General features: G+C 37.6%; 1 protein-coding gene across 3 annotated transcripts in view; it reads left to right on the forward strand.

Moving 5' to 3' along the window:
• The window catches only part of LOC120539528 (leucine-rich repeat transmembrane neuronal protein 4-like), a 675,682-nt gene extending 663,658 nt beyond the window's left edge, over nt 1-12,024 (forward strand). The window contains exon 3 of one of the 3 annotated variants that reach the window (XM_039769671.1): nt 9,267-12,023. In XM_039769671.1, coding sequence (XP_039625605.1) covers nt 9,267-9,470 — 204 coding nt within the window. In that variant the 3' untranslated portion in view covers nt 9,471-12,023. Of the gene's footprint in view, nt 1-9,266 lie in introns of all 3 variants that reach the window. The other 2 variants (XM_039769673.1, XM_039769675.1) reach the window with 2 other exon arrangements.
• The last annotated feature ends 419 nt before the right edge of the window (nt 12,025-12,443 follow it).

The following is a 12,443-nucleotide window of genomic DNA, read 5'->3' on the forward strand; positions in this document are numbered from 1 at the left end:
TACTATTGACTGCTCCCCTGCTTCTCCCAAATGGACCCAGCAACAGGGGAGTTACACAAGCTGCAGCTGACCTTCTTCTACCTTCTGACCTGGAGGCTTCCCAATCTCTGGCTTTGGTTCAGCACTCTCCAGGCCGAGACTTGGTTTCCCCCAACGGCCAGGACGCTCACGCTGGGGAATCCACCTTCCAAGCCTCCCAACTCCCACTGCCTTCTCGGTCTTACGCGGCCAGCCGTCCTTCTTCTGGTCACTCCTGATCCTCCATAAAATGCTTAGCAGGAACAACCTCTACCAACTGCCCTAGGTGTCGGCCAAACACCCCGCTAGAGCTCACTGTCCAGCTGCCTGCCTGCGAGCACTTGCTCGCTCTCTCTCTCACTCACGCACCGTCTTTCTCCTTGCTAGTTCCTGCCACCGCTTTCTCCTGCAACCTCTGTCTTTTCTGTTCTCTTCTTTCTTTTTTTCTTCCTTCCCTTAACCTCCGCCTATTTCTTTCCTGTTCTTTTTTTTCATTCCCACATACTACCCGCCTCGTGCTTCTATATATCACGAGGACGTGGATCAGCTGAGGCAATCAGCAGCTCCCAGGAACAATTACGGATGAGGACGACTCCTCACCTGTGCACTTAAGCAAGGACTGCCAGCATCACAAATCACCCCAGGAACCACTTCAGCCACACACCACCATGCCCCCTTGCTAAGCCGTGAGTGCAGCGATTATTTATTTTAAAAAGTGGCTTTTGACATGAGCTGTGGACCCACTATACCACACTTGTTATTTATATATTCTTGTCTTCAACTACACACTGCACCTTGAACTACCATTTCTTTAAGTTCGATCACAAGCTGCCAATGTGGGACCTTATTAAAATCCTTTTGAAATTATACCATATGCCCTTCTCTGACTGTTCTGTATACATTTAGTGCTTCCTCAATTAATTCTAACATATAAATAAAACCACAATTCTATCTATTAAAAACTGAATTGACTGTTAAATAATATACCCACACTTCAATCTTTCCTCAGTTCTTGTGTAGTGATTTCCTCTGTTTATGTACTTGCAGTACATGTTAAGGTTATTGCACACCATTTTTATAATCAGCCATTTTTATATAATCAGAAGAAAAATATCCTACCTACTGCTCGTGGTATGAGGCCTGCAACAACAATGATATTTTAAACCACACTTATTTAGTACAGCTGAGAGATAATTTATTCACAGATTCTTCTTTTGTTTATTCCTTTGTTTACCAACAATGATCAGGTGAATTTACTGATCTTATTTACGGGATTTTCTGTCTAAATAGCAAAGCAATTATTTCTCAGTATATAACAGAAGTAAATGTAAGATAACAAATTAAAGTCTGGCTTCAGCAAGAAAAAAACTGTGTTGGTGCTGCAAGTGGAATAATTTTCAGAAAAATTGTTTCTTGTTCATTTGTTTGAAGAAATGGACAGACCAAGTCCACTAGCAGCACACATCACCCAGTCGCTCACAAATGTTAACTTTATAAATCAATGACTGTTTTAAGATAGTGGAGAAGTTTGTTTAACTGTGTAAATAACATTTTCAAACATTTATTGCTTAAGAATCTGACTTCAAAATATAGGACACAATCATGGATAAATTGTAAAGTATTTATTAACTCTAATTAATATTTCAGTACTGGCTTGTGAAAGATCAAAACCCAATCCTGGAATTTATGTTCTCAAGACAAGAATCAGTTGTGGTCATGGTGGTAACCTATTATAAGACCAGGCTTACTACCACTGGCAAAGGGGGTATCTCCTCCTCCACTGGAATATCCCACCCCTTCAGTTTTGGACTAAAGGATTTTTGAACTCTTTTGCTTACTGAACTTGCACCTTAAAAATTTCTCAGATAACTACAATAGTCCATTTTTCTTAAAATAAAATCGACATGTTGGTGTAGCATAACCATAACCACTTATCTATCCAGTTTTTACCCCCTCCTTTCCTTATTGAAATTCTATAAGTGGGAATAAAAGCAGCATACTGCAGTTTACAAAAAACATCTGCAGTAATTTGTCAATGTTTGTGTGTCAGTTATGTGGTAAACTGTGTTTACAGCAGTTTCATTTTTTGAGTCTATATCTTTGCTTAGCCAGTGAATTGGATTGCTTAACCGACACAATTTCTAGATATTCCACAATTAGAGTGCTTATCTTTTATTCACATTTATAAACTGATAAATATTGATAAAAGATCCCAAGGATCTGTGAATCTTCTAAGGCAGGTGTATGATGGAAGTATTCAAAGGTAAAGCCATATTTATTTTGGAAATCTGAATTAGTTAAATAAAACATTGATTGTATAATACCAAATTTAATGAGTGTTCGTTTTTATTTCTTTTTTTGCACTGAAAGCAAAAGTACTTTTACCTAGGTAGTTGCAGCGGTGTATGGTACTAACCCTACATAGTTTGAAGTAATGTCCAAGAAAAACTTTTACTGTTATATGCAGAATGAAAAGAAAAAAATGTATGATATAAGAGAAGCCAATGTTGACCAATGCTATACAATAGCAAACAATATGAAAAATGTCCATGAAAAAAAAATCTCACTTTACTCATGTCACATACAATATTACACATGTCAGATATACAGTCATTTGCTCAAAACATGCAAAACACATGCATTTTCGATAAACTATTGTTAAATACTTCCAGAATTATTAGTCCACATTATAAACTGGAAGACACATTCCCATTTTACTGTCTTTTGCATACTATTACTCTCATTTGAATTCAAGAGAGTACACTTGACCATTGAATGAAGGGTATAGACAATTCTTCAATTCAAAGCAAAATATTATGGGTTGTGTTTTTCTATTTATGATATGACCTGCTGATTTCAGAAGTATCTATCTATGCTGCTTAAAAACATGACATTAAAATTTTTTCTCAGCAATCACAACAAACTACATAGGGTAAGAAACATACAAACATAAAAAGTTTGAGTGGAGTATATAATGAAATACCATTGACTCTGTGCAATATAAACATACAAGACCAAATTATAGTAACCAAGCTAATGTGTATGTTGTGGGAGAACCCCAAAAAAACCAAAGAAAGGCTATGTAGGGAAAAAGAAAACGTCTATGTGAAGTTTTTTTGATTTTCCAATGAAGTTTGGAGCCTAAGATAGTGGATTGATAACATAGCAGTGCTAACCACAGCTCACCATGAAGCCATCAAAGTGCATACTCAACATCTAATTAGAAGACTCAGAGTGCAACAGAACATCTGAGTGTTTGGAATTATTAGACAAATTATGATACTGAAATTTTAAATTGGTTGCACTTTTACAATATGTTTTTTGTTGTAACTGAGATCAGTTGTAATACAGTTAGGAACCAGTTAAGTGCTAATTTGTCAGTGTAGCGAGCTGTGAACTTTGCTCTACTGCATGTCTATTTAATAGTTTGTAAGGCCCTTTAAATTTGTTTTTAACTTCTTAACTTAGACTTACTCCAAGACAAGCAACCAATAATCACTTATAAATTAGTAATATAGCATTTTAAAGTTACCAATAAATGTTGCCAATGACTTGATGAACATTTCAGTTGGAAACATCCCCAGTTTAAACTCATCATTAGTTTAACAGCACATAAAATTCCATGTATTACAATAATGGGAAAAAACACAAATAAAAATAGTGAAACAGTATTTTTACTGGCATTTCAGATTCACTCCATCCATCCATCCATCCATTCATTTTCCAACCCGCTGAACCCGAACACAGGGTCACGGGGGTCTGCTGGAGCCAATCCCAGCCAACACAGGGCACAAGGCAGGAAACAATCCTGGGCAGGGTGCCAACCCACCGCAGGACACAGATTCACGGTTTTATTGAAAAAACTGATATAATCCGCATATCTCTTTTACTCTCAAGATTTAGAGAAATGTCAATAGTAATACAAATAAATAAACTAATGGCAATTTAAAAATAATCTCTTGGATTTTTTTTGTAAATTCACCCTTTGTTCATTTGCATGAGCAAATAAATATTTTAGGGGTCATAATTATGTGAGGGAGGAGGTGTTTTAATGCCAAAGGGTTATTGTACCCAAATGAAATAGCGGTAAAAAGGTAGTAGCTGTAAACAGTACCAAGAAGCATACTGTATAGTGGAATTTAGAAAAATAAAAAATACACAGACCTTACTCGAGCAGTTCAGGCAGAGTATATTATATTATAACAAAATTAAAAGATTTATTTTAACCTAAAAAAATATACAATATTCACATGCTCAATTTAAAGTTACAGTGAACCCTCGTTTATCACGGTTAATCCGCTCCAGACTCTACCGTGATAAATGAATTTTCGCGAAGTAGGATTCTTAATTTATAAATCGAATATTTTCACAGTTAGAGTATAGAAAACCTGTTTACGACCTTCTAAATACGTTTTTTAACATTATTAGAGCCTTCTAGACATGAAATAACACCTTTTAGTCACCATTACACGTGTATTACCCAATATATTAGACATAATAAGAGAAAATAAGACATATTAGACGTTAAAAATATCATATTACTAGGCGCACTCGCCTTTTAAGGTGACTGACTTTTATCCTCAATTTTTGTGCGCTCCATGTGTACATCAGGCATGTAAGTGTAGGGAATGAGAACATCAAAGTGCCCATTCATAACATCTCCCGAAAACCTACGTTTTTTTTATCCCCTCAAGTGCCTGTCCAAAGTCGTACAATGTCAGCCCGAATCTGTACCGCTAAAGACGGAGTTACATACACTAAATAAGCTATAAATGAGAATAAGCAAGCCCCATCTCCCCTGATATTTACTACACGGTGAGGCATTTGTACTCCACCAACATTAATTATTTCCAGAGACATAATTTTGTCTATTTTTCCAGCGTATCGCACACAAAAGCAAGGGAACGATGAGAGCACCAGAACTCTGCTCACATCGCGTCACTTCGTACCTCAAGCCGCAAGTAGTAACTCTGTAATAAGCAGAATACCGCTACGCTTTGCACTCACGGGACGGCAGGACAATCCCGAACGCTTTTTTTATAGTAGATTATTGTACTGTACATTTAATTTCACACAACCACTAACCTATGAAGGCACGACCTCAGTAGGAGAGTCTTCAGAGGTGTTGCAGTATCTTCAGCAGGTGCGTTGTTGTCTTCAGTGAAGAAGTACTAGGCAGTGGGTGTCTGGGTGCGCGGCTGAAGAACATCTTGATAGGCAGTTGCTGGCGCTGTCTTTTCAAATGCGTGAGGAGGCTTTTGTAGGGTATTGCCATCTTTAATCATATCCAAGAGTTTCACCTTCTCCTGGATAGTAAGCATCTTCCTCCGGCGCTTACTTTTATTGTCGTAAGGCTTAGAAAAAGCAGCACGTTTAGGAGCCATCGTAGGGCTTAGATAAAAGTTCTCAGAAAGCGCATGCGTAGTGACATAAGCGTGTATGAGAAAAAAATCGCGATAGAGTGAAGCGCGAAAGTCGAAGCGTGATATAGCGAGGGATCACTGTATATCATCCAATTCCATTCTTCTTAGAAAATACAATTTCATGCCATACTTGCAATGTCATTCGCAATTATGCTGCAGTACTGGACTTTTTGCTCAGTGTTGAGGAATGAATGTCTGCTACTTGGACATTAGGTGGACAGTCATTGCTGGAAAAAAAACACGGGGCAAAACAACAAACAAGAGCTGACAATCCAGTCTAGTAATATAAGGTAGACCTACACTGGCGCAATTAAAATACTGTACATGTTACTGGAGATGGCTCTAAAATCTTAGTGGAACAGCAACATTGTGATGCACAGGTAGTGTGAAAATAATTGTGACTGAGCTAATGTAAAGACATATAAAATTAGTAGGACAGGAGACATGAAGGGCTGCCGTGGAAGGGTAAATTAATACAAGGTGTGATCAATAAGTACGGTGAATGTTGATGCAGAGCACCATCCAAGAGCAACGCAAAACAATTTAATGCAGGTTCTGAAATGTCCATCCTAGAGCCTAGTTTGTGACAAGTTTCAACTTGTTTGATACTGTCAGTCGTTTGTGAGCCACTGTTTAGTTCAAGTGTGTTTTTCAAGTTTGTCGTTAATAATGGATATCAAGCAAAGCATTAACGTGAAATTTTGTTTCAAATTTCAAAAAGCTCAGAAAACCCATCAGATGTTAAAATCGGTTTATGGTGTCACTGCACCGACACTTAAGACTGTTTACAATTTATTTGATCAGTTTTGTAATGGATCTGACTCAGTTGTAGATGAGAAAAGATCAGCACGTCCTTTAAGGAAAATGTTGAAATGGTTTCATTCTTCATCATGACAACGCCCCTTGTCAAACATCCCTTCTAGTACGACAATTTCTTTCGAACAAAAACATTACACTGTGTCTGCATCCACCTTATTCACCGTAACTTCTGGCTGTCCCCTAAATTGAAAATGACCATGAAAGGCAAACGATTTCAATCCATTGAGGATATCCAGGCAGCCACAACAGCCCAACTAAAGATACTCTCGAAAGAAAACTTCCAGAATTGCTTTGCAAAGTGGCAGGAGTGTTGGGATAAGTGCATTCGAAGTGGAGGAGAGTATTCTGAGGGTGACTAGTAGTTGTAAATCTTTTCCTGCAATAAACATTTCTTGCCTGCCTGCATGCCTGCCTGCCTGCGCGTGCGTGCCTGCCTGCATGTGCAATGCCTGCCTTCCTGCGTATACCTGCCTGCCTGCCTCCCTGCACGTGAGTGCCGATTAAAGTATTTAAGCACGTGTTGAGCCGCTCCCTGTTCATTGTTTTCAGTCAGACATGCGTGCTTTACCTGTGATATCTTTGCGCTCTATATTTCGTGGGCTTTTGCAGTTAACCATGGCTTTTAAGCAAATGAAGAGTGGTGAGAAGAACGTTTTGAAGAAAATTGAAATCGAAGTGAAGAAAGAAATTATTGAAAAGTTTGAGCGTGGCGTTCATGTTACTGATCTTGCCGCCGAGTACAAGAAGTCAAAATCTACGATTTCGACTATTCTAAAGCAGAAAGAATCTATTAAAGCAGCTGATGTTGCAAAAGGCGTTACAGCGTTAACCAGGCAGAGGCCTCAAGTGCTGGAAGAGGTGGAAAAACTGTTGCTAGTGTGGCTGAACGAGAAGCAACTTGCAGGGGATAGCGTAAGTGAGGCGATGTTATGTGAGAAAGCCATTTTATAAAGAGTGTTTACAACGATCGGAATATAAGGCTAAAATAGCGTGATCTTGTTACATTTTTGGTTGCTTGTGGTTGGTTTTTAAATACACTTCGGATTTGTTCTAATGGTCCTTTTTTTTCCCGCTGTGCTTAAAACTCATTTTAAAAAAAGTGCTGCACGTGCTGCTGACAGGGAGGTGTGGGGGCGGGGGTGTGCGGTGGATTGTGTGCTACAGAGAGATTAGAGAGCGCAAGCGCGAAAGTGCAGAGAGAGAGAGAGATAGGTAGGGGAGGGGAGGGGGTGGATTGTGTGCGTGTGTGTGTGCTACAGAGAGAGAGAGAGAGCGTGGGTGTTTTGTGTCAGTGTTATTCAATGTTTTTACATTAGTTTACTATTACACTGTGCATTCTATGGTGTAATTAACTATATTTGTGCTTAATCTTTACATATATTTACATATTTACATACAGTTCATACGGTCTGGAACGGATTAATTGTATTTACAAACTGCTTCGGTTTACGACCAAAGTTCTGGAACGAATTATGGTCGTGAACCGAGGTTCCACTGTAACAGTGAAGAGGCGGGCAAATCAGTCAGGGACCTCAATACTGCCACAGATGAAGTGGTTAATCGCCCCTACACTCAGTTAGGCAGCTGAGTATAACATAAGAACATAAGCCTGCACGACTGAGATGGAAAAATAGATAGAAGATCAGGAAAAGTAACAGAGGTTTGAGAGAGAGTGGATGTTAATGGATGGAGAGAAGAGCAACAGCAATTGAACAAGTGAGCATGTGTAATATAGAAGGAATAATGTGGACAGGAATGAAGCACTGGGGTGAATGTGGTTTTCACTCAAGAGTGGGCTGAAGATTGCTCCAGATGAGCAGCCAGTGAGTAGGAGAAACCACAAATACTCCAGGGGACACCCCGCCAGGCCAGAGATGGCAATGGGAGTCAAAAGAGTGGAAGCTCAACAGCACCCTGTGGAATACCATGGGATAGGCAGCAGGCAGATGGGCAGGACTGAAGTTTGTGCTCTGAAAGCTGAATAGGATAAGCTGGGATGATGACCGTTTTAAAGAGATGCAGTTAGGCTTGTGAGTTTTTAAAGGACTGTTTCATCCTTGTTTTATGGATATGTGTTTATTGGATTTTTAAGCTAGACAGTATTTTGACTTTTAAGGATTATTTATCTATTGAAGAACTGATACACAGCACTATTCAACACTGTTTGTTTTTGGGTGGTTTTTAATACAAGCACTGTCACTTTATGCACCTACCATTCGCTAGATATTTGTGTCCTCATTTGGCTTATCTCTGGTTTATCTTGGTTGCAACTATTGACAATCCAGGGTCAAGAGGCTCCCAGGTGCAATAGGTAGCATGGAGCCAACCTGGACTGTCACAACAGTAGAGACGTTAAATGTGTTCATTACATTTTTTTAATTTGCTAATGCATTTACATTATATTTGCTGAAAGAAAATATTTGCATTTTACCTATAGCTATCTATTCCACTTACTGCCCAGAAAAAACACGTTATGATTGTAAGTCAACCCAAATATAACATTTGGACACAAAACTTCACTTTGTGTTTCATACAGAAATTGAAATTGATCTGTTTTAATCTGGTACACTCATTTACAATGAACATTAATTGGTTTGAATCTTTTTGCTTAATAATCTTGATACTGTAACTGGTAAAACTCTTATTCATAGATCTCGTTGTGCAAGGTTTTGTACTAAGTAACTTAATGCGAGTGTTCAGGTAAAAATATTAGACAGGGTGATTTTTTTTTTATATGACCAAAGTTAAAACGAGCTAAGACGTAGGATAAGATATTGTGCTTTTGTATGTGGTGTTTTTTAATGTTACACTAACTTGAACATATTAGAATATTAACTATAGAAAGGAAACCATTTTGAATGAAAAAAAGAAAAGCTTACAATATTATAATGAATCTTGAGCCAATACACATCACATAATACCAGAACATGAAAGTATCTTTTTCTTTAAAAGTTTCCTCATCGGCATCCCTAGCTCCTAACCTTTCAATTGTGTGTTTCATTACAGATTCCTCATCAGGTCAGCTCACTGACATTTTACAACTATGAACAGCCCATTGTGGACTACTGCCAGGCTCATCAACCTCTACATCTGAACATGAGCTATGAGAGTGGACCTCACAGACTGGAGACCCCCAGAAGACGTGAACGAGGGGTTGTGCAGATCATGACCCATCCGATGTCTCTCTCTGACACACGGTCTTGCCTGTAGTGAGATATGGAAACAACTAAATATCTTTCTTTGGGAAACTTGGCATAGCCTATCAGTGGAGTGCTGGTCATATGAAATGAAATATTACAACTTCTTTTAAGGTGTTATAGGGTGGCTTTAACCTGAGACAAGTGCTGCCGGAAGACTTGCAAAGTTAAGATATGTGTAAAAGCCATTTTACTTTATGAGCACGTTGTTGGAATTAAACTGATTTTCTCCTTACAACATTAAGACTGTAATGGCAAGCTGATTAGATTTCATTTGTATTCTGTAATTGCCTCTCTTTACATTTTTGCCAGTATTAACAAATGAATACAGATACTGATCATAGTCTGATCTCAAGAGTGCACGGAGTTGGAACCACAATCTTTGTTTGACTTGGATCAAGTTACCTAACCTGCCTGGGATCCAAATGTACAAACATGTCAAACTGTAAGTGCATTAAGGTTTTGTTCACCAGGAAAGGTTGTGCTGTACGAGATAAAGATTGATCAAGTACATTTAGCTTCAAAAGTTTTTTTGAAAGCCACACATAAAACCTTAAACTTTAGAAGAAGTTGAACAGCATCTACATGTTTTTGCAGAGAGACTCTGCAATTGGGTCTCATTTCCTCCAGCTGCAGGAGCCTTGACAAAACTCTTTTCACATATGTGTCTAATTCACAAATGGATTTTTTTTTTTTGTTTTTCTCTTGTATATAAATGGAAAGAGACTCTTTTTGGGAATTTATCTTTTCTTTTTCTTTTTTTCTCTCCTTCAAGCAAGATGAGAACCTTTGCTCAAATCAGAGCTGCTCTGTTCTCAAACTGAAACAACTGTCTACTGATGAATTTGGTAAAACTTCAGTGGGAATTTGATTTCATTAACATGCATGGAAATGTGTACAAAAATAATATGTTTACTTCAATAATGGTAATAGTAGAAATAATAGCTAGGGACCCCCAAGAAATTACTTTTAGGAAATCACCTTTTAAGTTTATTTATTGATCATTTGTTTACCTCTAAAACCTCCTGTACTAGGCCAAGTCAGCCTGCTGGTCTTCTCAGAACCAAGTGATTTAAATCCCTTTTTCAAAAAGAAATGCCTTTGAAGACAAATTTCAGATTTTTTCTGGTTCAAATTCAAATGCATAATATATGTTTTAAAACTAAACTATATTCACAGTGGCAACTGTTTATATTTAACAATGGCTCGTTGGGTTCTTTTTTATTTCAAATAAATCTGCTGCCTCAGTCTAATTGCTGATTAACCCAGTGGAGCTGTTGTACTCTGACTGGCTGTACTGGATATTCTGTGTTTTCCATAATGCATTGGAGGTTTTATTTTATGTTGCAGGAAACATAAGATCATATATGTTATTGTTACAAACCAAGAGGTGTTTAAATAACTGTTTCTGATGTTCAGTATTTTTGTAGTAATACTTTGTTTTGACTTTTGAACTTTCTGAAATGTGTATAGCAGAGTTCTACAAGTCTTCAGGTCAACTTGTCATTAAATCAACAAGATGTAAATAGAACCCAGTATTCTGAAACTACTTCTCTCTGGATTAGAATTTAAAAACTTACTTTAATATAAACAACAGATATATATTTAATGAGTGTGAGAAAAGAAAATGCTTGTATTCCAACAGGAGGTGCTCATTTATATTAACAGGTAGATGGTGACAAAGCAATGAAGTAAAAATGATGTGTGAATGGAATCTGGCTTGTGCTGGCCAGATCCAAAGAGTCTCCAATTAGTGAATGCTGACTGTCATCATTTATTAAAATACAATGGTCATTTTTAATACTGTTGTGCATAGTACTTGGTAATGTAGGGGTGCATTAGCTGACACTCATGTAAAATGGACTTTTCCATTTCTCACACACTTGCAGAAATAGTACACCCAAGCTGGCAGCTATACTGACTAGAATGAAAGGTTTAAAATATGGAAATGTGTGCCAGAATAGGCACTATAAAATCGTTTTATGAGAGCTCAGGAAGTGTATGGTGGATGGAATTATGTTACTCAATTATTATAATGAATATAAAATATATAAAACTTAAATCTGGAAGAGCTTCCCTTTTCTCCATACAGTCTGCCCTAATGACAAATGAAGTGACCAGGAGACAAAAAGAAAAAAAATGCTTGAAAAGTATGCACCATAAGAGTATGTTTGGTGGACAGATATGTTTTCTTAATTGAATACAAATCATATGGGTATTCCTCTGTGTAACCATGGCAGCACAGTCCAATAACATTTGAACCTCTGCATTTTAGGTGTTTTATTATTTTACAACCCAAATGTTGAGAGCAAATCTAAAAAGGAGATTTAGTGACACCACTCAAGACTTGTATTGTTCTGTTGCAGTGCTTCACAATTATAAAATGTGTTTCCTTTCTTTTTGTTCAGTCTTTCTCAATATTATGATCTGCTTGTATGATATACATTGAACTTTTGTTTCATTACTTCCACTGTTTCCCGATGTTATTTTAAGCTACATTATGAAAAGGTGTAAAATTGCATAAATTATTCTTTCATTTTGACAAATATGTAAGTTGTTACTCTTTCATTTCATTTGATTTCAGGGTATTCTAATTAACTTTGGGTGTAGGAGATCTATATTCTCCACAGCACACAATATTATTTTTGGTCTCTCATCAGTCCCTTTCAGCTCTTCTGGTTATTCTTACCTCTAGCAGTAAACTAGCCTTTTGGTTCTTCTGATCTGTTTACAAGAAGATGCATGGCCTGGCTAGATTCCATTACATGATGGCCTCCTGGATAAAGAAGCTGCCACTTAAAGGGGAAGATCAAGTACGCTATATGAATACCTCATCCCATGTCCTCTTTTTGAGTGTCTCTACCGCATTTGATTAGTGAAAGGAATTGGTCTCATATGAAGCCCTGTTACATCTTGAATAGCAATACTCCTCTGGTTGAGATACATCATGATTCACAATGCCCAGAGGAAAAATAGGATACCTTCT

This window comes from Polypterus senegalus, chromosome 11 (assembly GCF_016835505.1).
Source record: "Polypterus senegalus isolate Bchr_013 chromosome 11, ASM1683550v1, whole genome shotgun sequence".
Classification (NCBI taxonomy): domain Eukaryota; kingdom Metazoa; phylum Chordata; class Cladistia; order Polypteriformes; family Polypteridae; genus Polypterus; species Polypterus senegalus.